This window comes from Phalacrocorax carbo, chromosome 21, assembly GCF_963921805.1.
Source record: "Phalacrocorax carbo chromosome 21, bPhaCar2.1, whole genome shotgun sequence".
NCBI lineage: Eukaryota > Metazoa > Chordata > Aves > Suliformes > Phalacrocoracidae > Phalacrocorax > Phalacrocorax carbo.
This window is the reverse complement of record NC_087533.1, coordinates 8106018-8131923: the sequence shown is the minus strand read 5'-3', so window position 1 is coordinate 8131923 and position 25906 is coordinate 8106018. Positions and strand designations below refer to the sequence as shown.

Here is a 25906-nt window from a genome sequence, read left to right as displayed (position 1 = left end):
GCACGCTGAGCTGCTCCGGGGGAAAAGCTCCAGAAAGCCAAACGTCAGCTTTTCTCTGTACGGGCAACGAGCTGGAGAGCTTTCGTCCCCTGGAGCTGGCGAGCGGAGCGGCGCCACGGGGGAGGCACCGTCCACTGCTGCCGTGTGCCGGTGACACGACCACGAGGGAGGGGACACTCACGCTTTTTTGTCATTTAGGGGAAAAAAAAAAAAGAGCGGGGTCAGCAGGAACGCAGGGCATTTTGCTCGGGAATACGCCAAAGCTTCCCAGTGCTGCTCGGGCCCCTGCCCATCCCGCTGCTCCCGAGGACGGGAATCTCCTGGGATGGTCCAGGGCGAGCACCCAGAGCAGGCAGAGGGCTCAAAACACTGATATATGTTAAAAGTGGGCAAAATTTTGGGTTGCTTTTTCCAGGGGAGGAAGATGAGGGGAGGCATGAAAACAGGCTTCAAGCGTTTAAAGGAAAGCTCTGAAAAGGAAGAAAATACACAGGTTTTCACGTTTGCTATGAGGACAACAAGATAAACACAAACTGCATCGAGGAGCATTCACGTTCGACATCAGGAACGCAATTCTAACGCCCCGGCGGGGCAAGGCTTCGAGAGGAGCGAGCGCCCGGTGAACACTGCAATGGCACGGCTGGTTAAGTCCTGGGACCGGCGGCCTGGGGAGGGTGTGGGGACGCCCTTTCCCGGGGACAGACTGGACGAGCAGCTCTGGGAGCAGCTGAGCCGGGATGATGGGGCCCTGGAGCCGGGGGCAGATTAGATAACCTCGCAGGATGCCCCCCCAAGCCCAGCTTTTGCAATATCGGTTTGAATGCAGACAGCGCGCAGCGGCGGGAGACACGCTGGCTCGGGACACCGGCCACAAGCTGGGAACGGGTTGGAAACTTGGTGCTAGACTGACGATTCCAGCGCCTGCCTTGGTTTTTCTATAATTGCGGAGACGCAGCGACTCGACAACAATTACGTATTAGAAATAGACGCGGGGCACCGCTAGATTTTGTACAGGGCATCGTACGGACATTAAACAACAGATGCTTTCGGTTACTTCAGCCGGGTCAGATCTGAGCCCTGAGCAGCAGGAGAGCGCGAGGCTCGATGGTTTCTCCTTCCCCTGCTCCCCCGAGCGCCAGAGCGGGTGCGTTTCTCAGCCCAAAGGCACGTGCTGGGTCCGCGCACGGACAGCACCAGGCAGAGGGGCGTGCAGACCCGCGGCGGCCCAAACGCGGAGCGGCCGGCCGGCGACACGGTTTCAATCTGCTTCCAACCCGCTCGGATGACGGTAAGGGCGAGCCGTGGAACTGCTCTCCGCTCCGCCGGGAGCCGAATCCCGGGATGGGAGCGCTGCCGTCTGTTAGCTGCAGCATGACGTATACTCGCTAATAAAGTGAATCAGGCGTGTAAGGTATTGGAAATTCTTCTAAGACCATTTTGATTGTCCTCGAGGAACGAGTGGCCAATACTGGAATCCTGGGAGGACAAAAGCGGCTGCCAGATTAAAGTAAAGAGAAAGGATTTCTCTGCTTTGAATCAGCAGCCAATTAAATTTTCTGCACAATAAAAGTGCAGGGCAAACTCTTCACCTAATGGCTCTCGCCGGTTGATCCCATTACCGGCGATACCGTGCCGGGCTGCGGTGCTGGGGCAGCCTCGCTGCCAGGGCTCCGAGGGGGGACACCGGCGACACCCAGACGGCTGAGGAGACGCAGAAAGGCCCGGAAAAGTCTGGGAATTGGGCTGAAAGTCAGGCAGAGAGCACGCACGCCAGGTTACTGATGCGCATCCCTTCAGACCCAACGCCTCCTTCAACCGCAGCCTGAACTTACCCTCTTTGTGTCTTTGTCACTGACGGGCTTCTTTAAAAGGGTCGCTCTGGTGCGGTTTGCAAAGGGCTTCCGCTTGCCCGTGCACTGCGTTTTGTGAGCCCAGTAAAGCAGGGGAGGAATCTGCCGGGGGGAATGGCTGGAAAAAGAGCAAATTTGGTTCCAAGATGTCTCGCGGGGACGGAGCTCAGTCTCCGCCTAGTTTTGACCAGCTACAGGCAAGAAGTGAGGATGGACTCACTGGCTTTTACTCCTAGTTGCCTGACTAACGAGGGGTGTTGACCGGCTGCGGGGGGTGGCTTCATGGAAACGTTGGTTTTTTTCCCCTGCCGAAGCCTCGGATAGCATTGAATTTGACTGGAAACATGAATGAGCTCATGCTGGGCTGTAGGAATCCGGGTTTAACTGGAAGCAAGCGGTCCTCATTGGACGCTCTCCCATTGGCCATGTTTGATGGACAAACCCACTCGAGGTTCACAGCTGCGCCCCGTGTCCGGCTGATACCGCCGATGGTGCGCGGCCCCGCGCGCCCTGGCAGCGGAGCCGGGGCGCAGCGGTGCTGGCGCTGCAGGGGGGGAGGAGGAAACGCCAGCTGGGCAGGCGCTGCTGGAAGGGCAGCTGGGAGCAGAGGACGCGGGACACGGCACTCGCCCCAGAGCGCTGCCTGCGAAGCCCAAAGGCTCCATCTGGATGTAAACGAGCAGCCACGGTCGATGCAGCGCGCGGTAGGCAAGGCAAAAAGTCCTGTGGCCTAAAGAGGCTTTTAATTTATGGCTCTTGATTCTTTGCTGAGCTTAAAGCTTTGCAATGACAGAATATTTCTTTCTGACTCTGCCCTTCGCCCCCTTCAAGGCTACTGAAACACCTACTATATAAAGAGAGAAGATAGATCTCCCAAGCCCTCACAGTTTTTTTAGCAGAAAGACAAAAGCCTGGAAAGTTACGTGTGTTAATTGAAGATAAATCTTCCATCCCCTTGCAAAATTTGGGACGATTGTTACTAATGACCTCTTTGGAGCTGTGCCCAGGATGCAGAGATATCATCTCCCGGCCCCAGTAATGAGGTTGCAACTGATCCTGAACAAATGGCAAAGTTATTTAATAATTATTTCGGAAGGTCTGCTCATGACCTTTCAGCTCGTCAGGATAAGTAGTGCCAATTTATCACCAGTACCATGTGAAGGGGCTTGATTATTCGAGATGTTTTTCCTGGCAGGAACTTGTTTCCCCCCCCACCTTGTTTTCTGCACGTTACAAGGAATCCACCCTCCGTGCATACAAATACGGTTACTGCCCGACGGCACGTGGCGATGGACGTTTCGCCGGGGACGGGGGCATTCCAGAAAGGGCACCGAGCACAAATTTCCACTGGAGGCGGCGCAGATGAGAGGGAGGTGGATTTATTCCAGCACACGTCAGTGGAGCTGCTGGGACCCTGCCGGAGCACGAGCCGGCCGTAGCTGTGCTCAGAGAGCCTATCGGGTTCCCCCAGAGCCCGAAATGTCAATTTTTATCACGATAAAGCGCGTGCACAGTGCCCGCGGAAGCCAATGGGGCACTCGGCTCCGGCTCAGAAGCAGCCCCTCTCCGGGGTGAAGAGAGACCCAGCATCCCGACGCCCGCCCTGCCCAGGAATTGCTTCCCGCTGGGTGAGGACGGGGCTGCTGTGGGTGGAGGCTTGGCGAGCGGGAGGTGCCCAGTTCCCGCTCCCCCGGGACCCCGGGCCGGCCGCTGCCGAGCCTCTGGCTTCTCCCTTCCGGGGAAAGCCGCCCAAAGCCTCTTACAAAACCGCCTTTAAGCGCCCCTCGGCTGTCCTGTTTGTATAACCGTTCGCAGGAAGCCTTGCCTTTCATTTCCTTAATCTTAAATTGCATCAAAAAGGCAGAGATTAGAGGTAAAACCTCAATAAAAGACGGAACAAAAGCCTCTGCCCACATTGGATTCTCATACCTAGCTTTGCCGTGCTTTTTTTCTCCTCTTGTCTGACAGGCTGAGTAGCTGAACCTTAAAAAACTGAAAAGACCCCCTAAGATTAAAACACTATTTAGAAAAGGCCATGCCAGTTTGAAATCACCCGTGGTTCATACATTAAACATCAAATGTACATTAACTCTGAATTATGGTCATGAAAAGCAAATCCTTTAATACCATTTTCTGTGTTCCACGGGCTGGAGCTTAGCATTAATAGTCCTGTTTTTTCGCAGCCCAGTCAACGGAGTACGGCTTTCCTGGCCGGTGTTATCCCCCTGCCTTCGGAGGTGTTCAAACATTCCCGCCCTGGGAAGAAACACGCACGCAGGAAAGCAGAAAGCAGAAACAAAAGCACTGGCCGGGCACCTCTTCGCTGCTGCCAGCTCTCCCAAACGTTGCTCCGCGGCGGTGGCAGCGCTCAGGGCTTCGCTGGCTGGTGAAGCGGGTTTCCAAACGCCGCGGAGGTGACGCTCCTCGGTCCCCACGAGCGAGCAAAGCGATGCCGGGAGGAGAGGGGAGACCGGACAAGTCCCGGACCCCCACGTGCAAGACCCTGGAACCGATGCAGGAGCATCAATCCCCAGGGGACTGCCAGGGCGTGCTGCAGAAGGGATGGGTGCACCTCGCCCATCCCTAGCAAGAGCAGAGGGAGGGAATGTCTCCGATTTGACGGGGCGAGAGCTGGGGAGCAATGAAATTCTGACGGCGTATCAGCTTTATATTATGTTTGCAACATACCTCCTCAACAAAGAATTGGGTTTACGCTTAACAGCTTGGGAGAATTGCCCTGTAGGCAACCCAGCGATAAATAATAAATCCCCCAACTGCACTTTGCTCCTAAAATAACACAACAATTAAAGGAGAGAAGAGCAGCAGTGACAATGAACAGAACTAAATCAAAGCCTCCATACAGGTTCCTCAGCCAGGCATCCTCCTGGGTGACGATGTTTTCTGGAAAGAAAATGGGGTCTTAAAACGGTGCCTGGAAAAGCGAGAGAGCGGCCCCTGGCTCCGAGGGGATGCCACTATCGTCTCAGGACAGCGAGGAGCTCCTTCCGTTCAGACCGTTACTGAAAGCTGTCAGAACTTGCCCTGATTTTCTCTTCTTGTTATTCTTATAATCATCAACGTGTAAATAAAGCGCCCCAGGAGAGCTACCGGCACACGGAGTCTAATCCTGGGGGATCGCTCTATGGGCGCGGAACAGGGTGAACCGAACCGGTGGCTCCTGCGATGGGGAGCCGCAGCCCGGACACGTCACCAGGCGCCCGGCTTTGCGTTCGCGAGGCGCCCGTCTTCCCAGGGGACCCCCAAGCGCTCTGCAAGCCAGGCTCGAGCTCTCTGGTTATCCCCAAAGAGGCTCCCGGGGCCCTTTGAGCAGCGTGGCTCAGACTGAGCGTGGGGAGAAGCGGGTAGGCGAGACCCACCGCTCACTTGTCTCCAGCACACGCGACCAGCTGGAAGGAATATGGCCCGTTAGCTTCAGCCCCAGCGTAAACAAGCAACCAGAAGACCTTTCTGGGCGCTGGGGCACAGCACAGGCACTTCCCCAGCAGCGAGGCTCCGGAGGTCTCCTCCCCCTCTGCTAAATCCCAGCTCCCGCAGCGGGACTTGAACCTGATTTATTTTTTATCTTCCGAACATTTACTTTCTCATGTATAAATATTGAGTTGCGTGGAGGCGGGAGCAAAGGCGCGATGACAGCGGCGGCACTCTGACAGGGTTGTTCTTAAATACAAGCTTTAAGAATTACGGGCCTCTTGAGATCTTTTATTTCTCAAAGTCTAATTCGGTTTTTCATTTGTAAGAGACATAACAAAATCGTCGCCTCCAAGTTCGCTGATTATTTCTCCCTCTCTGCCCGTGGTTCGGCGAAGGGAAGGAATTATTGCTTATAGAGAGGAGAAATCTCCACGCGGTGCGTGAAGCAAGCAGCCCTTCAGCCCCTGGAGTTCACGGTAAAGCATTACCTTAACAACGCACTCTGGGAGGCCACCGTGGAAGTCCCAGCAGCTGCTTTTGGGGTGCCCACTCTAAACACAGTCGCAGCCCTCGCCCTGAACGCTGCGCTGGAACAACAGCATCTCCGTCCGCAGGAGCTGCTGCGGCCTGTCCTTATTTTCCAGCGTCCCTGCCCTTGCCTTTTGAAGGAAACGAGCACCCTCAGGGCTGCAGGGAGCGGGGCGAAGGGTTCCCGAGGAGGGACGGCGCCCCACATTTCCCCCTAACGAACGCCGCCTTTATTACCGACCGACCAACCGCGCTGAGAATTTCATCTCCAGCCTGTTGCTTCCCAGGGTACCCGGCGCTTTGTAATTGCTGCTCATAGAGGCAGCGGACAGTATTGCCGAGGAAAATAACTCCTAGCTGTAAATCTTAATAATAAAAATCAGCAGACCTTCGCTTTTCTACTCGGACACGATGCCCTAGAGAAAGCCACGTGCTGCTGGAGCCTCCCGGCCTTGCAGGAGGAAAAGCAGTTGGATCAACCCTGCCTGCAAATTCCCACCTCTGAAGCATTCCCGCTCAGGCGCCCAAAACCGGAGACTCCCAAACCTGCTATTTTCTTTTCCAAGCACAGGCCGGGAGCTTTCGCCGCCATCTCGCCCGTTTCCGTCCCCCCTACGGCAGTCATGACCCAGCACGTTAAACACGAGATGCCTGTTTCCTGGCCTCCGTGAAACGGAGGGAAATTCTCCACAAAAACAGCTACTCATGCACTACCAGCAGTGTGTGTGTGCGTGTACGCTTTTTTTTTTAAGCCAAAGTAGGTGGTTATCGGGTTTGGGGGTGAGGAGGGGGGGAACCAACAAAAAAAACCACCAAAACCCCTAAGTTATTTTAAACAAAGTTTTCTTTCCAACCAGATATTTTTCTTTGCCTCAGAAGTTTCTGTGGGCAGAAGGACGTATTTCCCAATCAATGCCAGGAGCTCTGCCTGCATCTGAAGAGCCCCTCGCGTAGGGGAGCATCAAATCCCCTGGGCGCCCACGCCTTAGGTAAAAAAATAGCCTCTTACAGAAGCTGTCACTTCATAGGTATCAGCCATTTAAAGGAGAGGTTTGGGGTTGGTTTCTTTTCCTTCCTTTTTATCCGACTGCATGCAGTTCCCTTCCCCGCAGCACCCTTTGCAATGAGGAAACCTCTGCCGCCGTAGCGCGCTGGGCGAGACAGAGCGCCGCTGAACCCGGGTGGACGGGAGGGCAAGCGAACGTCCCTGCTCAGGCGAGTCCTCCTGCCTGCGGTCACAGCTCACCCGGCACGCCAGGTTCCTCTTTCGATAAGAGTTAACACGGCTTCCACGTAGCGATGTCACGTTAATCGCCGTGACACCGGATCGCTCCTGGAAAAACCCAAAGCCTCGCACGCGGGGCCTGTCCCTCGGGGCTGGAAGGACTTACGGCTCCCGACAGCGGCCACCACCCTCCTCCGGCCGAGCTCCGCGCGACCTCCCTGCAAGATTGCTGGGGGATGAGACTGTAATGGGAAAAGTGGTCAATAATTCAAGGGGTATTGATTGAAACCAGCTCTATTCTTTTTTAATTTATATTTTATCCAATTTTTTTTATACCTGTTTTATTCTTTTTCTCCCCTTCATCTGAGGGCTCCAGGGCTTTCTCTCCTAACAAAAGCCCCATCTCACCAGGGATGCCTCATATTCAACTTCTTATTTTCTCCCATTCTTTCCATCGCCCGGGTAATTCACGTGGCGCCTGGGGAAGCGGAGGACCGGCGGTGCCCGGCGAGGCGACGACTCAGCCGCTGGCCGGCTGTGCCCAGCCCCCCTCCGTGGCTGGCAAGCAGCCCGCTGCCGGACCCTGCCAGGGCTTTGGCTGGCAGGGGCTCCCCGGCCCGGCCATCGCCGGGCAGCATCTGTGCACCGGCTTCGTCCCGTTCCCTCCGCTCTCGACTACAATTCAATTATCTCCTCGCCACGGGTTTCACCCTGATGGCAGCACGCAGCTCCCGGTCGCCAGCAGTTTAGGGCTGCGAAGGCCACAACAGGACAATATTAACCTTCGTTCTGCAAATCCCTCCGCAAACGTTATATATTTTGTAAGGTCTAAATGACCCGTGGTTCTTCCCTTTACATTTTCCTGCCTCCCAGACACGGCTCTCGCTTTTCCTAACCCGCCGTTGGGAGCACGCTTGCGTTTCCTTGCCAGGCAGGGGACCGGGTTCCTCTCCAGCTCCTCTGAATTTTTGTTTTGCCACACTGCTCCGTTCCTAATGAGCTGTTAATGATATGACCATTACATATGCAAATTGAACGCGCAGATTCAGAGGGTGCTTTTTACCTGGAGAGAGAGGCTGCTTCCTTAGCACGGGAGATAATAAATCATGCTAGTGTTTTTATTAAACGGCAACTCTTAGGGGAGCCGGCTCTCCGCAAGTCTCCGCTGCCCGCTGCGGCGGTACAATCAACACCTTGCACAAAGCGGCACCGGACAGTTGGGGAGGGAGGAGCCAGATTCACCCCTGCGTTAATTAGACAAACAAATGAAATGTGACGTCTAAATCCCCGCGGCAGCCGAAGCCAGCCTGCTCGGTTAAATCCCGCCGCCTTTGCGAAGGACGGCTTCGCGCCTCCGGTGCTCGGCCGGGCTTCGGCGCTGCTGCGGGCGCCGCCGAGCGCCGGCAGGGCCGCGTTGGGCACGGCGTAGCCCCCAGCTCTCGGCCAGCCCAGCCGGCTCCCCGGTGAGCCCCCGCCAGCTCCAAAGCAAGGGCTAGAGTAGCTCCCAGACCATGCAGGAAAGCACTTTTCCCACTCCTTTTGCTTTGGAGACCCAGGCTGCTGCACACGCACAGCACCCAGGAAGCACGGGGCTTTCTCCTGAGTCCCCCCCAGACCTCACAGCCCCGTCTTGGGGTGTCTCCGGGTCACGGCCATGCACACAGGACTCGGCTGATGCCCACGCGGCCCGCCGAGCGGCTACAGGAAGAGTAGATCTCAACTTTCACGTATCTTAAAGCCTGGCTAGGTTGTAGGAGTTTATCTCCAAAGCACTTGTCCTTCCTTTTCTTTTCATCAGCTCTAATTAAATATCTCTTTGTTTGAAGGCTGCCGCTGGTGGCTATGAGCTCTCCTGTGCTTTATCAGCGACGGCAAGGAGATAACGGTCCAGAATACCGCCTGACCTTTCCTCAGCTCACAAGAAACGGATTCAGTGGCTTCATTCTTCTGTTCCTTCGTATTATCTTCTGCTTTCCCTACTCTCTGCCCCGTGCTAAGCTTTCCGATGGTGACCGACGAGTCGCTCTCAGAAATATTAAGAATAGAACTTAAAATATCCCTGGCAGTTTAACAGCCTCAAAAGCAGAAGGGCTCGTCTCTCACTGGCCATCGTAAGCAGTTGCCAAGAACATGGAAGGTCAGACTTTAATGAACTGGTGAGAATTAAGCAGAAGAAATGAAACTGAAAGGCACCCTCGTGGCTTGAACCGAGCTTAAAGCAACTGACCTTTGGAAAGAATGAAACAACTCGTTTCTTAAGTGTTCAAGGCTTGTTTTTTATTCCCTCCTGTGCAGCCTGATGCTTCTCGGACGAACAGATGTGCTGGCCAGACCACCCGCGCCCCAGCAGCCGGCTTCAGGTGTCGGATAAGGATGGGCACGAGCAGGACACGGCAATGCTTTTCCTGCTCCCCAGGTCACAGCATCACAGCACGGCGGTCTAGCGCAGCTGAGCTAACGCCTCGCTCCAGCCGCCGGGCCAGCAAGGCGATGGTGAGATGCTCTTACCGCTCCCCCGCAGGACCCGGGCTGGCCGGAGCAAGGCGCCCGGCACGTCCCAGGGCTCGAGTCCCTCAGCCCTTCCCGGCCCGGAGCTCACACGCGCGTGCAAAGCCCGTGCCCGCAGCAGCCTGCGCTGCGGATCCGAGGCGTCTGCGCCGGGCGAACGGCGAGCCCGAGCTGTTAGCTTCTCCTGCACCTTTTGCAGGCCAAAGAAACAAAGGAAGAAGTGAAAATGATAAGGCTGGTTTTTGCAGGCTAATTGTTCTGGGCAGTTATTTATTAATGAGGAGAAACAACATGTCAACAGACAGCAGGCCTAGCTGTAGAACTAACGCTAGCGAAGGCGCGGGTTAGGAGCGAGCCGGGGCTCCTGTCAGCCTGCATTTGCTTAACTCTGTGATCGCCTATTAATTACCGCCGCTCGGATGTTTTCGCCTGCTGGGCGAGCGGCGCGGTCAGCGCCCGTCCCCCTTCCCCGCCGAGCCACTGCGTCACCGCGGCCGGGGGATCGGGAAGCGGCTCCGGCACTTGCACGGGTGGAACCGCCGCACCGGAGGGAGAAGGAAAAGCTCCCTGGCGCTCTACAGCCTGGGCTGCGGGCCGCGGGGTAGAAACCTCACGGCGACCCAACAACACGGCACGAAGGTGGAACGAGAGCTGCGTTGCGTGGCGTGTACGGCCCGGGTGAGGGGAGGATGGCAGACCCGGCTCTGCCGCGGGTGCTGGTGGCTCCTCCGCTTCCCGCAGGCGCTCGGGGACGATGCGGACAGGGAAGCAAAGCTGGTAAAATACAAACTTCCATTGAAAATATTCCTCAGCGTGACGCAGCACAGTGAATAAACTCACTTTAATGGAATTATCCATTTCGGTTCCCAATGTGATTGAGCTTTGCCCTGTAACTTAGCACAAGGAAGCCTCTCTTAATTAACCCCATGCAGGCTGCAAAGCGTGTTACCACTGCTTACACACATATCCAAAGGTTAGCTTGAGAGCCGAGACCTGCACGACATGATTCCTGAGGGCTTCATTGCTCAGCTGTTGCTGGGGGAAACATCCCCGCTTGTATTCGGCAGCGCTGGATGCAAAATCGTGCGGCTGCAGAGCGCGGGGAGGAGCTGCAGAGTCTGTCGGTGGTGGTTGACGGGACGGAGTTATCAAGCGTTGCTACTGGCGAGGTGTGTTGTGAGCAGAGCCCTCAGCAACCAGAGCCTCACCCGGCGGAGACGCGCTCCGGCTCTGACTGCCTGCGCTTGCCTCGCGCTAAAGGTAACACGTCGGGATAAAAAATTAGTGCTGCTCTTAGAAGCTCTCACCACACCTCGAGAGCTGGGAAGACCACACACGTGCTGGTCCACGGATGGAAAAGTTGCTCAAGCCGACAAGTTTTTTCCTCAAAGACGGTACCTCGCACTCTCGGGGGCCAGCTAAGCCCAGAAGGCTGTCCAGCTACTTAATAAGTCATCGAGGATGTGTAGTTTAATTAACTTACCCAAAATTCCTCCTTTCTCTTTCCCATTTCTGCTATTAATATTTTCCTCTATCTGATAATGCAGCATAGCTAATTCTTTCTGCCTTCATAATGAACGATGCCATGATGAAAAAAGGTTAGCGGTGCTTCAGGCAGCTTTTAATTATCCAGCTGAGCAGGTAAAAGCGCTTTATTCCCTCCTTTCTCCCCCTGCACACACACCTTTGCTTGGCTATTAACTGGGGGGGCTCCTCCTGCACCTCCTTGCTTTCCAGCGGAGGAAGCCGTGATGCTGCAGCCTGCCCCCGCTGCGGCACCCCGCAGGGGAGGAGGACGGGACAGGCCACCGTTCTCTGTAGCGCAGACGAGAAGTCGGGATGCGAAGGAGACTTTCCCCCTCCCAACAAGCGACAGCGCCGCCGAGGACCTCCGGCTGCGGGGGAAAACACGTGCTCGTGCTGCCAAGGCCGGCGCTCGCGGGGTCTGGCGCAGCCCATAAATTGAATATTTACAGGGCTGCACGCACACAACAGCACGTCCGTAAATCAGAAGAAACTCGGAGCAAAACTTTTTTGGGCGTAAATCAATCACTATTTTTACAAAATAAATGAGGTTATGGAGTACTCATCGATCAGCAGGGTGGGTAAATCAGCTCGGCGCGAGCAGCTGCGAGAGGAGGGGAGGCACAGGGAAAGGCGTGGGGAAAATACGTCTACACCCCGTGCCATTCACGGCACGGAGGGGAGGTTGCGAGGCGGCTCCGTAAGCTGATGAACAAGGCGGGCTGCGGCACCCGCTACAGCAGCGGCTCCGCCTTTCCCTGCCCAGGGGTCCCCGAACCCCGCAGCAGGGCCCCTGCCCCCGCCACCAGCTTCCCCCACCGCCGGAAAGCGGCGGCCGGGCAGCGATAAGCCGGGCTGGGAGCCACGTGCCACCGGAGCCGAGCCGTCTCCAGGCCGGAGAGCACGCCTCGCCCTGGCAAAGGCCGCTTCGGTCCCCGCCGTGCCGGATCCGCAACCTCCTGCCACGACGCGTTGCACGCTTCCCTGTTCAGCATTTCTTTATCTTGGCTTGCGCCGAACTACCTCATTTCGTTAGGAGCATGACCCCGACGGGGCCCTCCGCACCAGCATCCAAGGTGGGGAAACTGAGGCACGGGCAGCTGGCGAGCCCAGCCCTGCCACCCTTCCCCGCCTCCCTCGCCCCAGGCCGGTGGATGTATTTGTTTTCCTGAATGGAAATGTCACGAGGACAATCACCATGGTGACATTTCAGCAGCTCCATATAGACCTACGCAGGAAATGAATTTTAAAAATCCCTATTAAAAAATGAAGGGCAAAAACAATTTTCTGGTGGAAATTTGTTCTGAGGAGGTTTGTAGAAAGAAAAAAGGTCTCCAGCGAAGAAAGTCTGAAGTGTGCTGGTTTTTAGGGTGTTGTTCCCTAATGAAGGAGCCCACCTTTTTTGAGGAGGACTTTTGTGTGCGTTTTTTGTGCAGAAATTAAACTTTGTCCAACCATCATTTACCAATTTTTTCCTGCAAGAAACATTTCGTATTTGGCTGCAATATAAGGTCACTGGATACAATGGAAACGCTTCCAGCATGGAAAAACAAACAAGGGTGGTTTTTTTCATATGATGGGCCCCAAGACAGAAGGGAAAAACATGAATGCCGCAGCAAAGACAGGTAATTTAAAGTATTATTTTCAATCCGCTAACATTAGAGAGCATTGATTAGCCCCAAGAGCCTGAAATGACGGGCAGGACTACATTAGTGTAAATGGCATTATTTACTTTAGAGGTTGCACATGCCGGAGAATTTACGATAAACCTTTTTTGCTCCAGCTGAGCATGTTTTTTTTTCTCCATAAAAATACGGATCGGAAGATACTGGCCTGCTGTAACAGAGCAGCAGCGCGTACACTTGCGGTTGGGTTGCTTCTGCTTTGATACTGCCGATCATCTCTCCTTTACAGGCGCAGTAAAGCTCCTTCGCCAAGAATTAGCTCCGCGGGACACCCACGTGCCACCGCTGGCGGATGGCGCCGAGCGCTCGGGGAGGGGACGGAGGTGGGCGGCGCGGGAGCCGCTCTCGCCGTGCCCTCGCGGCTTTTGCACGTCGTTTGGGCGACTTGTTTTCATTGAAAAAGCAGCTGGATGTCCGCGGCGCAGCCTGGCTCGGCCGGACACGGGCGCTGCTCCGGAGGGTGATCCCAGCCGAGGGTTTAGTCTCCAAGCCGGCGCAGAGCTTGGCAAGGCCAAGAGAGAGGCGGGTGATTATTTTAGTCCCTTGTTCCTCTGACTGGCTTGCACATCACAAAAGAATGCTAATGTTCATGTCTTTATGAAAGCACTTGAGTTCATCAGCTTTGCAAAGAAGAGAAATTAAATCAAGATTTAATTGGGATATGCATGTTTTATTCATGGTACTATCCACAGGAGAAGCCAGACAGCTGAAGGTAAAGAGGAGGGGAAAAAAAGTCTTTTGAAAAGTTGTTTCTCTCTGATTAAATAGAGATAGTTTCCCACTTCAAAGGGAGGGCTTCTTTAATGTATTTTAAATGCCCAAACGTGCCGTTCCAATGCCTCCGTGCACCAGGCTGGCAAGGGCAGCACAGGCCCCTTGCACCCCTCCTCTCCACGGCCTCCAAACGGGACCCGCTGCCCCCGGGCCGGCACGCAGGGCACAGCTGGGCACGCATCCCGCCGAGCCCCTCACACGGCACCTTCTCCGGCAGCAGACCTCGTGGCATCCAGGACGACCTGACGATGGAGCGACCGGGTTAGTTCTTCATCCCGCTTGTCCCCGACTCGGCGCTGGGCGCGATGGTGCTGGGCATCGCCCGCATCCCTGTCGGGCGCTCGAGGGGACCCCACGTCAGACCAGGCTGCATCACGCAAGAAACTGGGCAGGTTGGTGGCTGACAGGTTCTGGAAGGCACATAAGGAAGAGAAACCTGGCTCGAGTTTTCAGATCCAGCTTTGCAAGTCCAGTGGCTGGGAAATGAAGCGTTTCTGCCTTTTCTGTGGCCGCACCAGGAAGCGGGGAGAATGAATTTCATTTTCACTGCCTCACTGCTGAGAGAAAGTCTTCCTTTATTTTCACTTTGCATATTTTCGTGCATCTTCATTTTCAGGGCAACGGCAGGTTCTGGGTCAGAAGTAGCCAATGCAAAAGGCCATATTGCTCTGGTAGGATTTTTCCAGCAGGCTTTTGAGCCAGGTGTGTTTAGCTGCTGGGGATGGAGGAGGAGGTGGGAGAGGATGCACAGTGCATCCAGCTGAGATGGGACCTTGCACAGGCTTAATGCCAAGCAGGTGCTCAAACAGAGCCCTGAAATGGATGGTCTTGAGCGAGCACTGAAGTGCTTTCCCCCACACAACACAAGTCCCGAGCTTGTGGTGTGTCAATTGGCTCTCGACACAGTGGAGGACGCTGGAGTGGCTGATGACAGCCACCATCTCGGGTGCCGGGGGCTCTGCCATGGCTACAGATGGGTTTTCTCCTCACTGAGACATGTCTCTGCTGGAAAACTGTCCCTTTCCTGCCCGGGTGCTACGGAGCGGGATGTTACGAGGGGGTGCGGGAGCGCAGGTGCCCAGACCTGGGAGGAAGGGGGCGGCAGGCAGGGACCCCGCCGGGGCAAGGAGGGAAGCGGGATGCAGGAGCCATGCGGCTGGGCGATGCAAAAGAGGAGAGAGGCGAGGGAGGGTGAGAAACATGACGCGAGTGCCACAAAAGCAAGGCTTTAAGGACACAGGGAACTTCTGGTTTGCTTTTTAGATTGAAATGTGGACGTGAGGCGCTGAAAGATAGCGGTTGTAAGGGAGGAGGGGGATCTGCGCGGCAGCGTTTGCGTCGCTCCTGGTGGGAATTTTTCTATAAAGGACCGATTGTTCGGCAACGGCGCCTGACAAAAATACAATTGGAAAAGTGGAGGAGAAAAAAAAAAGGAAGAAAAGAAAATCCTCTCTGTAACTTGTGCCCTTCAGAAGCAGCCCCTGTCGCATTCGGCGCCTGGCAAAGACGCCGCTGCCTTGGGAGCCTCGGGTCTTTGTTAAGAAAAGGACTTTGTTAAGAGAAACACCAGTTCTCCCGAAGGCTCATTATTCAAACTGCTCCAGACCCGGCGTCACAAGTGCCGGTGACTTTGGAACATGAACAATCTTATCTCCTGGGTGAAAAGGACCATTTGTTGTTTACTGTCCAGGAGAGAAGGCTGACAATAGGCGCAAGAGGAAACTTGGAGAATATCAGAGCAAAACTTGCCGGGCGATGCGCGAAGCGGAGCGAGGAGGGAGCGATGCTGCTGACCGGCGCGGGGCTTCCCCGGGGAGGCATGCCGCTGCACCAGGCCCTGGCATGGGAAAGGGGTGCTCTCCTAGCCAGTGCAGCTTCCAGGGGAACAAAAACCTTCCTTAAAAGCTATCACGGCTTTCCACTGAGCGAGTAATGGGCACGGACGGAGCGGGAGACCCTGCCACCGCAGCTGCTGCAACCACTCGCGAGCATTTCCCTGCAAAGGGAGCCAGCACAAACCTGCCTGGCCGCAAACTAAATGGTCACGAGAAACGCCGCGTTTCTCACTGACCCTGTTCGGTCTGAAAACCAGCAACATCGTACGCTGCAGGATGAGGGCTGCCTCCCGCGCCTGCTTTCTCTCCTGCCGCACGTGAAAGGGCTGTTTGCTGGAAGGCTGCATGGCAGAGGTCCACGGGTGAACCCGAAATCGGCTCCTGCGTTCTCACCCACCACAGCCCAAACTGCAAGCCCTGCTGGGGCAACCTGCTAGAGCAAATCATAACTCCAGAACTCCATTTAGCCTGAATATTTCAAGCTTTTTGCTTTTAATAAAGTCAAAACCATGAATCATCACAGAATCACAGAATCACAGAATCACAGAATCACAGAATCACAGAATCACAGAATCACAGAATCACAGAATCACAGAATCACAGAATCACAGAATCACAGAATCACAGAATCACAGAATCACAGGTGGGAAGGGACCTCAGGGGCCATCCAGCCCAACCTTTCTGGGAAGAGCCCAGCCTAGACATGATGGCCCAGCACCCTGTCCAGATGACTATTGAAGGTGTCCAACGTGGCCGAGTCAACTCCTTCCCTGGGGAAAATAACACTGTAATTCCTTGTTCCAGCAAGAATTGCGCACATGTGAATGTGCACATGGAGCTACAAAATATCGCACATGGGGTGAAACGTATCATTTATTCTAGCAACTACATAAACAGCTCCTGTGAGGCAACGGCTCCTGTTTTGAAAGAACACATCCAGGAGCCCTGGGGAGAACCTCGGGGCACCGCGGGGAAGTGGACTGAGGGGTTTGGAGCACGTGGAAGGGAAGAGACAAGACAGTTTTGTAGCTGCAAGCAGAGACCCGCGCCCTCCGCTTTTGGCTTCGCCCTTTGCTCAGAGCCGGGTTGCCCAGGCCCTTGCAGGAGGCCGGTGCGGAGGCCTCTCCCCCCTCGCTCTGCAGTGCCCGCCTGGGTCCCAGCCCTGCAGAAAGCACTCGGCCCTTCCCCCGTGGCGGCTGCAGGGCCAGGCTCTGAGCCCGCGTATTCTCCTTGCGGGCCAGTGCCGCGCTTGGCCTGGGCAGCAGAGCTGCGGCCTCCGCTGCAAAAGGTGCACCTCGGGCCGCGGAGCTCCCCTTTGTGGAAGGAGGTGGCTGGAGGAGAGAGGGAAAGGCAAGGGGAGAAAAGCCTGGGCCGAGCATCCTCACGCACCGCCCGGAGCCAAAGCCCAGCCAGCACCTGCAGCGTGCGTGCTGGCAGCAGCCCTGCCTGGCGGTCCCGGGGCCGCCCGCGGATTCACGGGCAAGCGTTTGCCCTTGTCTCGTTTGTTTTGGGGACCACGGTGCCAACTGGCCGCTCAGCCGGGCACGGCGAAGGTGGGCTTTGCGGGAGCTGGAGCCGCGCGATCCAGGGGCCGGGAGGGAAGGCGCCCGGACAGAGGCGAGGCTCATCATGGGCACAGATCTAATCAAGAGAGGCTTCGCACCCCCTCTCCCGCCCCTCCTGAACAGCATCTCTTAATGCTAGAAGTCCCTGCGGTTTGTAATTACCAGTTTGACAAGTTCATGAGTTCTCTGTTAATTATTATAATTAGCTCTCGCTGGGTGAGAAAGCAGGAGTTTAACTACAATATTAACAATGGGAGAACTGTTATCAAGAATTAACTACAACGAACCGACTGGAAAGGGTTCCTCCTGCCTGCCAGTGAGACCCATGAAGGGAGAGCCCTGCTCCCATCCTCCCGCTGCTGTGGAGAGTTAAAAACAGCGGGTTCGTCCGCAGGACAGCTTTGGCAGCACCGGTATGGGAAGGGAAACACACACTCACTCTGGGCTGCCCGAAATAGGGTCGAGATTGGGACCGGCAGAGGAAATCATAAGGTAAGGCTGCCAGGGGCCACAGAAAGACACACAGCGGGAGGACAGACAGACAGTGGTCTGTGGCGTGGCCCCTCGCTTGGAGCGGCATCCCCGCAGGGTCACGTGAGAATCGGGCCCCATGAATTTCTTTTAACACCCGCTCTGTTCCACATGCTCCACAGCGCCCGGGTCGAGAAAGTCGTAAGAGCCAGTGATTAAATTCCTGCACAAGCCGTTCCTCCCGGGAGCACGAGCACAAGACGCTAGCCTGAGCAAATATTAGAAAAATATCCGTTTTCGACACCCCTAATTTGCTGAAGATGAACGGATTGACTTCTCAAACACGGCGAGATCCCGAACAGATCAACACAGCTCGGCTTTCTTCCCAATTTCCGAGTTCAAATGTATACAAAATGTTTATCTGAAGTGCAGAAGAGCTTACAGAGCCAAGCTGTGCAAATAATTAGTTATCTTAAGCTGCTTCACACCTGAAACAGAAGGCTGGAGGGGTTTTTTAATTTGCTTTTTATTTTAATGTATTTAATCACACCTTTGCAAAGCAGCAGCAAAGACTAGAAACTTTGGGGTTCGGTATTACCGGCAGAAAACACCTTTTGACACCCGCATAAACCCACGTGGGACCAGGGACCCTTCTCGCGGAGGAGACACGCACAGTCCAAGCCTGGCAAACACCAACAGCCCCGAGGGCAGGAGCAGCCCCGGAGCCACGACCTGGCTCAGCCGCCACCGCAAACCCTGCCGGGGCCTGACAAAGCCTCTGCCAGGCAAGGGAAGGGCCCAGACCCGGCAACAGTCACGCAGAAGAAAGCTTGCCCAGACCTCCAGTGGGGCCGGTTGCCTCCCCCCGGTCCTGCCCGGAGCCAGGGAAGCTCCGCTTTTCTTTCCTTTGCTGGAACATTTAATTTGCTTTTCAGACAAGAAGAGTTTCTACACACTTAGGCTGCTCGTGAGAAATACTCCATTTCAAATACATACATAAATTTTTTTTAACTGTAAACAGGTTTTGAAGAAGAGATCAAAACCTCAGTGAAATATTTTGAAGCTGTTGGGATGAAGCGCTTCACTGTACATGATATGAATTTCCTTGGAGTAATTTCTATTTGAGGGATTTACATTTGCTTTCACATCCCAGAAGCAGAACGGGGGGAAAAAACGGGTTGAAGCCGCAAAGGGTTTCTTAGGACAGCGCAGCCGTTTCCCACCTGCATCAGCTGAGGGGACTGGAAACGCGGCGGCACGTCAGGGGCTGGGAGCCGCCTGGGGTCCGGCAGCCTTCCCCGGGCCAACTACTCAGCATTCAGCCCTTTCTCCCCGCTTCACCGTCAGCATCAGTAACGTAGTCACGAAACTCCCCGGGGCGTAAATTCTTGCAAACATCTCGACACCACAGGCAGAGGTAAGAAAAAGGCCCCAGACGAGTCAGAATGTATTTTGCAAGTGGAAATGCAGAGACATAGAGGAGGAGACGGCGCCAGGCAGGTTGTGCTCCTGCACGGAAAGGATCCGTTCTCTTCCCGGGGAATTATTACAGGTTTCGCGCCAGGGAACAAATAACTCTAAGTGAAGGAATCCCTTTTGCCTTGCCCTTGCAGACAAATCAGTGGTTAGCGGGAGCATCGGTGCAGAGATGCCGGGTTAGTCCTCTCCCTAAGCCTTCTGGGAAACTCCTTTGAACGCTTACAACATCAGAGCATAAGACCTGATTTGTTAGACAAGCCTGACTTTATTATTTTTTTAAAAGGGGGATATTATCTCCTGCCTCCAAAGGGAAGGGGAAAAGGAGAGAGCCACTGATACAGACGGGGGGCAGAGACAGACACAGAACCTCATTATTAAACAAAATAAATAAAATATACCAGCAGAAAATGTGTCTTGGCTTTATTACTGTATTCTGTCTTCTAAATATTTCATTCCCAACTAATGCACAAGCCAAATGGAAAATTTCAAGCAAAACTGCACTACTTAGAATATGCTTAATTATTGATTCAGCCAGGAGGGAAAAAGGAAAAAAAAACAGAGGGGAAGAAAACGCACAGAGCTGTTGTCGAGTCCTCCTCCCCAGAGCTGCTGTTTTAGGCCTGCGCAGCTTCCCAGCCTCCCTCCCCGGGAAGGGGAGCGCGGAGCATCCCGGCTGCCTGCAGCCCAAGCCTCTCCTCGGGTGCCGGGGCGAGGAAGAGGAGGGGAGGGAGGACACGCTGCCGCAGCCAGCCCTTCGCCGGCCACGAGCCACGTGCGTCACCTGAGCTGGTTTTAGTTTTTTGCAGAGATTTTAGCTTACGGTTTTGTGTAACCAGACACGCATCCTCAGGGGCTAAACAGCACATTAGGGTAAAAACCCTTGGCTCCTGCCAGCATCCCTCCTCGCCGAGCTCCGGCACCAGCACCTCCAAGGGTAAAACCCAGCCGACTCAAGCCTCTGCCTTTCCGTTAGTCCGTTCTAAGGTGCCACCAGAGCAGACACACCGAAACACCAGCGCCGGGTCCTCCCAGGAGCCAGCACAGAGGACAACAGCCCACCACCATGGCCGGTCGCCGGCAAGGCATCTTTTAGCACCCAAGGCTTGCAAACTGGGTTACATCCCCAGTTGCGGAGGGGTCCTGCCTTAGACACCCCTCTCTAGACCACCGCGGCCGATACAGCAAGACACGAGACTGCGAGCAACTCACCCCAGCCGTCTCCGTCGCCGTCCCGAGAGGCGAAGCACCAAAGTGACCCCATCCCCGTCTGAGCCGAAGGGAGCTGCTGCTCTGCACCAGGCACTTATACAGAAGCAGGAGCAGCTGGGGCCACGCTGATGGGGGTAACTGAGGACACCTGTGCTCCTGGCCACAGCAGGGAGACCGCTTCAGAAAGCAGGGGAAGGGGATGGAAAATAGGAAATCGATGGCAAGTTAAAGCTGGAGAGAGCAATTAGGCCTGGGAGTGCCGCCGCTAACTGCGGGAGGAGTGAGTTTTTAAGTGTGGCTGAACCAGATTTATACACTTAGACGGGGCTGGAAATCTCTCAGAGAAAGCAGTTTAACAGTGCTGCCATTTACAGGGAGGAGAACTGAAGCCGGAGTGTGTTTGCAAATGGACTCCAGGGACCCAATTTTCTTCCCCTGCTGGGATAAATCCAAACCAGCCGTTTCGAAGTTATGGGAATTGCATCGGAAAAACAAAGAGGGAGAGAGGACTGCGGCTGCAGGCGAGCGCAAAGCGCTGCCGGGGCCGAGGCTGGTCCCCCGGGGCGGCCACACCGCGGCACGGGACCACCAGCCCCCCGGCTCAGGGGTGGCCGGGTGTTTCACCAGCCTGCCCAGGGGCTTGCGGCAAACCCCAAAGGTTTAGGCAGAAACAGGAGGTGTAACGCCAGCTCTGGCAACGTGCTGCGTCCCTCCCGGCAGGCCTCTGTTGAAAGGCGATGACAGTTTGGTCATTGTTTTTTCCTGGGTTTTTCCCCCTTCCTATTCATTTAAAAGTCCCTTTGATGTGGTCTAGGTAATTTTTTGTGAACACCTTGTGGTTGTGAATGAAAGCTAAAAACGTGGTCTTAGAAACACGGCCAAAAGCCATTTCTAATCCACAACAAAACGTCCCCCTCTTGAAACTGGTTCAGAGTCTAAGTCCTCACACGCTTGTCGATGCCGTCACCTATATCTGCCCTCCACCTCCTACTCTGGAGAACCACCCCCCTTCCCATATTCAAATCCTTCCTAATAAGCTAATTTCTCCCATGAGTCAGGGGTTTATTACAGACACAGCAACCGGTTTAACCCTGAGGTCAGCCTGAGCTGGAGTTTTCCTGCCACCTTCTCCCTCCGGCATGTTTAGCCTCAAGCTTGTACCCACGCTCTCGGGCATCCCATGAGCTACCTCAGATTGTACGTACGGCCTTGGGCATCCTTGAAGACACCCTTATCCCCACGTTCTCTGGAAGCTGAGCGCTGCAGAAGGGCTCCCAGCGCCCTGAAGAGACCGAAGGGGGGAGCATCACCGGTGGGGTGCCACGCCGGGGCTGGGGGGGGACGTTGCAATGCCCAGGGGAGAAACTGTTGGCGCCGGCCTGCCAAACGCATGCTGCAGCTAAGGGGGGGCAGGACGGCACGCTGGCAGAGCGAGCTGCGCAGTCAATTGGGAATTTCACTGAAATTTCAAATTATGGGCTTTTTTTTTTTTTTTAAAGCGACAGAATTATGCTGTGTTACAGAGAAAGTGACAGGTAATTTGGGACACTGAGGATTTCCTGGGCTCTATAGTTAATGGGGAGTTTAGCACCAATTCCTCTGTAATTTGCACTTCTGAGAAACCGCGTTATTAGAAAGTCAGAAACCTCAAACACTTTCAACTCCGGGATCTGCCAGACTGACGGTGACCAGGAACTGAGGAGGCCCGAGTCCACAGGTCACCCATTTCAATATCTGAGGCTGGGTGGCTTCCAAAAACGGCCGCTCCAATGGCGGAGCCGAAAATTGGAGGTGACATTCAGAAGTCTCTGAAAATTATAACCCTGGCTTCCTCCTTGAAAAGCTTATCTGAATCCTGGCTTATCCTTTGATGAGGTTACTGAAAAAGCATTCTGCTCTGAGTACTTGCAAGTTAACAGGCAATATATGTGAGCGCTTCTCCCTGGGGGGAGAAAAACTATCGAACATGCCAAGCGTGGGACACTAATTAAATGGCCTGAATTATGCTGGACATCAAGGTCCTGGGGTGGCTTGGTTTAACTCCTTCCCATCCTTGCAAACCAGGAGCAAACAAGCGTGCTCATCCAGGCGGGGTCCTGGGAGGACGAGCTCCCGGCGTCCAGCGCGGTCCCGGGCGTCTCCCTCCATCCCGAGCCGGAGCCTGGCAAAGCCCCTGCGACTTTAATGAACTAAATCAATCGCATCCAAAGAACAGGATGCTAAGCCGGGGCTCTGGCTAATCCTGACCATCAGCAAAGACGGGGCAACGTTCAAATTTTTGCTTAAGTTTAAGCTAACGTTTGGGTTTCTTGGATGCTAAACCCAGGGTTATGAGCAAGTGTCTTCCTGAGCTTTAGGAAGAAAAGGAAAGCGAGCCGAGACAGACGTACTGTCATATCGGTGAGAAACAGTGAATTCAGTAATGCTCAACGGGCTGGCAAAGGGGCTACGAAAATTGACCCAGCTCTATTTGTGAGGGAAAATAACGGGGCTTCCTTTACGAAGGGGAGGAGCAATCACAGCTCAAAGGTGGAAAGGAGGAACGACAATGCACTAAAATGTAAGGTGTAACGGCAAAAGCGGAATTAATTGCGGGGAGCCAAAGTTCTGCCCTTGGAAGAGCAGCTGCAGCCACGTTGCCGGGGAAGGGGCTCTGACGACAGGCCGACGTCTCAGTTCGCATCCCCCTTCGGAAGGGAAGGCGGCAGCCGCCACCGCTCCCCACAGCACAGCACGCAGCACGGCGCCCGTCCGGGCGCCAGCTCGGGCAGGGCCGGTGGCAGGAAAATGCTATTCTAGCAGTTTAGCCTTTCAATAACCGCAAGCTACGCTCTGTGCGAAGCCTCTTTGTAAAGCTCTAACGTGCCTTCCAGACGCGGGGCCTTTTTTGTCAGCCCCCTTCCTGCGGCAAAAGCCCCACATCTTTGCATTCCTGGCAGGCAGAATTACGGTATTCTTCTTTGCTTTCAGCTTTAATAATGTCTGACAGTTCCGTGCCAAAGGTGGGGTGGAAGCAAGGTTTGGAGCGCGCAAATTCTTGGTTATTAAACGGGAAGCACCTTGCGAGGGAGGTGTGCACGACCGGCTTGAACGGGTCGATCCCCGCGCAAGTGTTTGGTGTGGCTGGTGGGCTTCTTCCCAGACAAAGCTGCCCTCCTCTTCCTCCTGCCCGCAAGCACCCGGGGCGCTCCTCTGCACCCAGCACAGCCGCTCTGCCGGGGTACTCCAGCTTTGCCCCTCCTCTGGTGAGCCTGTAGCCCAAAAAGCAGGGGGAAAAGAACAAAAGTGGTTTAACAGCATAATTTATTTTAAAATGAGCTGTCTCTTAATGCTGCCCCAGCCCCCAAAATGCCAATAATTGTTGTCTGGTTCCCTGCCACATCCCCAGCCAGCGCCTTCAGCGTTTCAGGCACTGCTGCGTAAGATTAGCGGGGAAGTGTTTTGAGTCCCGTACATCAAAGGGATTGAAAAACTATCAATTTAGCAGAACGTATTATGCAGGTGAGGAGGAAAAAAAGCAAGATCTCTTAAAAAGGATGGCTCATTTCTCCTCGTTCTGGGGCAGCACTTAAGGCAGCTATTGTGTCTCCAGGGGAAAAACCCTATTTAAACAGACATGAGCCCAAAAAGCCAAAAAACCCAGCAGGCGGGGGAAGCATCCAGGTCAGCCGTGCATGGGGAAAGGTGTTCCAGGTAGGGAGGCGGCGGGAAGGAGGTTGGAAGGTGGTGGGAAGCCCCGGGTGGCCGGCACGGGGTCAGGGCGGCGTCGAGGCTCCCGGTGCACCTCTACGAGCCGCCCCGAATCTTGCACTGGGTCCCTCCTCCACAGGGAAAACGGGAGACGAGGAGGAACAGACGAAGCGAGTAGGAGCAAAGATTTGGGAAAAGTCTTGCAAATTGCCCGTGAGAAGGTGCCATCCTTCGTCCCCGCCCGCAGCCCGCCCTCGCTGCCTGCGGTGGCCGGGACGACACAGCCCAGCAGCGCCGGTGGAAAATTCTTCAAAGGGCCCTTGCCTTGAAAACGCTGAGCGTTATTTCCACGGGCCCTTAAACAGAATAATTCATTCGGCAGCTCAGAACAATCAATATCGCACGCCGAGAATTTATACACCGACTCTGTTTACCCAGCAGACCCTCTTTGATAATATTATTTATGATTCTAAATAACTCCATCGGTGTTCAATAGAGCTGGGAGTACCTGGGGGACCGGGGCACAATCAAATTATGAAGACATATGGTTTACTCAGCGCTGGAAATGTTCAACTGCATTTCATTGCTGTTAGTCCTGCTGCAGTACCTTCCCCAATCAGTTATACAACCTCCTTAATATCGTTTGCTGGATGGGAAGGCTTCTTCAGGGAGAGGGCTCTCGCTCAGCTGACGGAGAGATGGGGCTGTAAAGGGAATTTTATTGTGGCTATTTCTGCATTCGCGGAGCTGAAGGACATGCCGAGCAGCTCAATGCATCCCCGGCCGCCGTGGCAATTAAACTCCTGCGCTGCCGGGGATTCGCGGAGCAGGCAGGGAGAGGTGAGGCGGAGGCAGAGGCAGAGGCAGGGCTCTGCCTGCCAGCAGCTCCAGCCCAGAGCTCCGCCGGCACGGCCGCCCCAGCCCAGGCGCCGGCTGATACGTATGCGGCACGGCACGCTCGCATCTCCTGGCTGTATTTATGTTCAGTGCGTATACTGTGTACGTTTTAATAAAGCGCTTCTGATATACCCGTGAACCGGCCAAATGCTGAGTCATTATTATCGACAGAACATCGCATAAGTACTCTGCGGAGCTTCCTCTGGGCTTTGAGGGTGTATAAAGCTAACACTAATGCTATATTGCTCTATAAACTCTAGTCCTCCCCGCAGAGAAGCAATAATTAATCAGACGATGCATGATACGCAACAAATTAAAAAGATAAAACTTCCCAACAAAAATTATGGGACTAGAGAGACGCGGGCTGTGCTTCGCAGCAAGCTGTCCCTGGCATCCCATTTCCCCCGCTCTGCCGGCATATACCTTCCGAGGGCCGGATCCTGCGAGCGCCGCGAGGCAGCCAGCGCCGCAGCGCCCGGCCGCTCCCTAGCACGGCATTCAGCCACGAAGCGCGCCCGTCGCCCGGCTGATGTCGGCGCGCCCTCGGCGTTCAGCCCTCGCCGGGGACGCCCGTAGGGTCGCGGGGAGCCAGGACCGGGACGGGCGTGCTGGTGCTGGGGACAGCATCGTCCTCCTCCTAAGCGGGGCAGATGAAAGCCAGCGCTTTCTCCTTTGAATGGGGCCTGGAAACTCTGCTTGACTCCGAACCTGCTCGTCCCCAGCTTGCAAATAGCCGAGGCTCTAAAATAAAGTGATAACAGTTATCACTGTGGAAATATCATCTCTGAGAAAAATCCCACCGGAGTGATAATTAAAACAGGTACCGAAGACTCTGACAGACCCGGACTTATTTTCAGGTTTTGGCTATTTCTGCCGCGCGATCCCCTTTTGAAAAATCAGCATCTCCTTTTCATAGGAACCCCAGACATTTCAGGACCTGTTTTTTGTTCCCCTTGAAGCGGAATGGAGAAGTAAACAGCCATGTTTCACATGGAACAGCAAGAAAACACATTTTCAACCCAGGAACGTCAGGGGGTTTTCACTTCCATCTTCCCATGCAAACCTGCAGGGCTGATGAAGCACTGGTTTCTAGCGGGAACACGGTTTGGAGGGGGAGCTCCAGGCAGCCCCTGTACTCAGGCAGGACGGGTGGGACGCGGCAGACCTCTCCTACGCTCCCGAGCCAGCAACGCCGGGCACATCCCTCTGTATTTACCAGCAGAGGATGGTCAGG

At 54.8% G+C, this 25906-nt stretch overlaps 1 protein-coding gene across 7 annotated transcripts in view; it reads right to left on the bottom strand.

Annotated features, from left to right (window-relative positions):
- The window catches only part of LOC135316641 (uncharacterized), a 158167-nt gene that overhangs the window by 21187 nt on the left and 111074 nt on the right, over positions 1–25906 (bottom strand). For 2 of the 7 annotated variants that reach the window (XM_064470677.1, XM_064470676.1), the window contains exon 4: positions 23145–23336. The exons of the other annotated variants lie outside the window; for them this stretch is intronic. In XM_064470677.1, coding sequence (XP_064326747.1) covers positions 23145–23336 — 192 coding nt within the window. The remainder of the gene's footprint in view (positions 1–23144; positions 23337–25906) is intronic. 7 annotated transcript variants of the gene reach the window in all.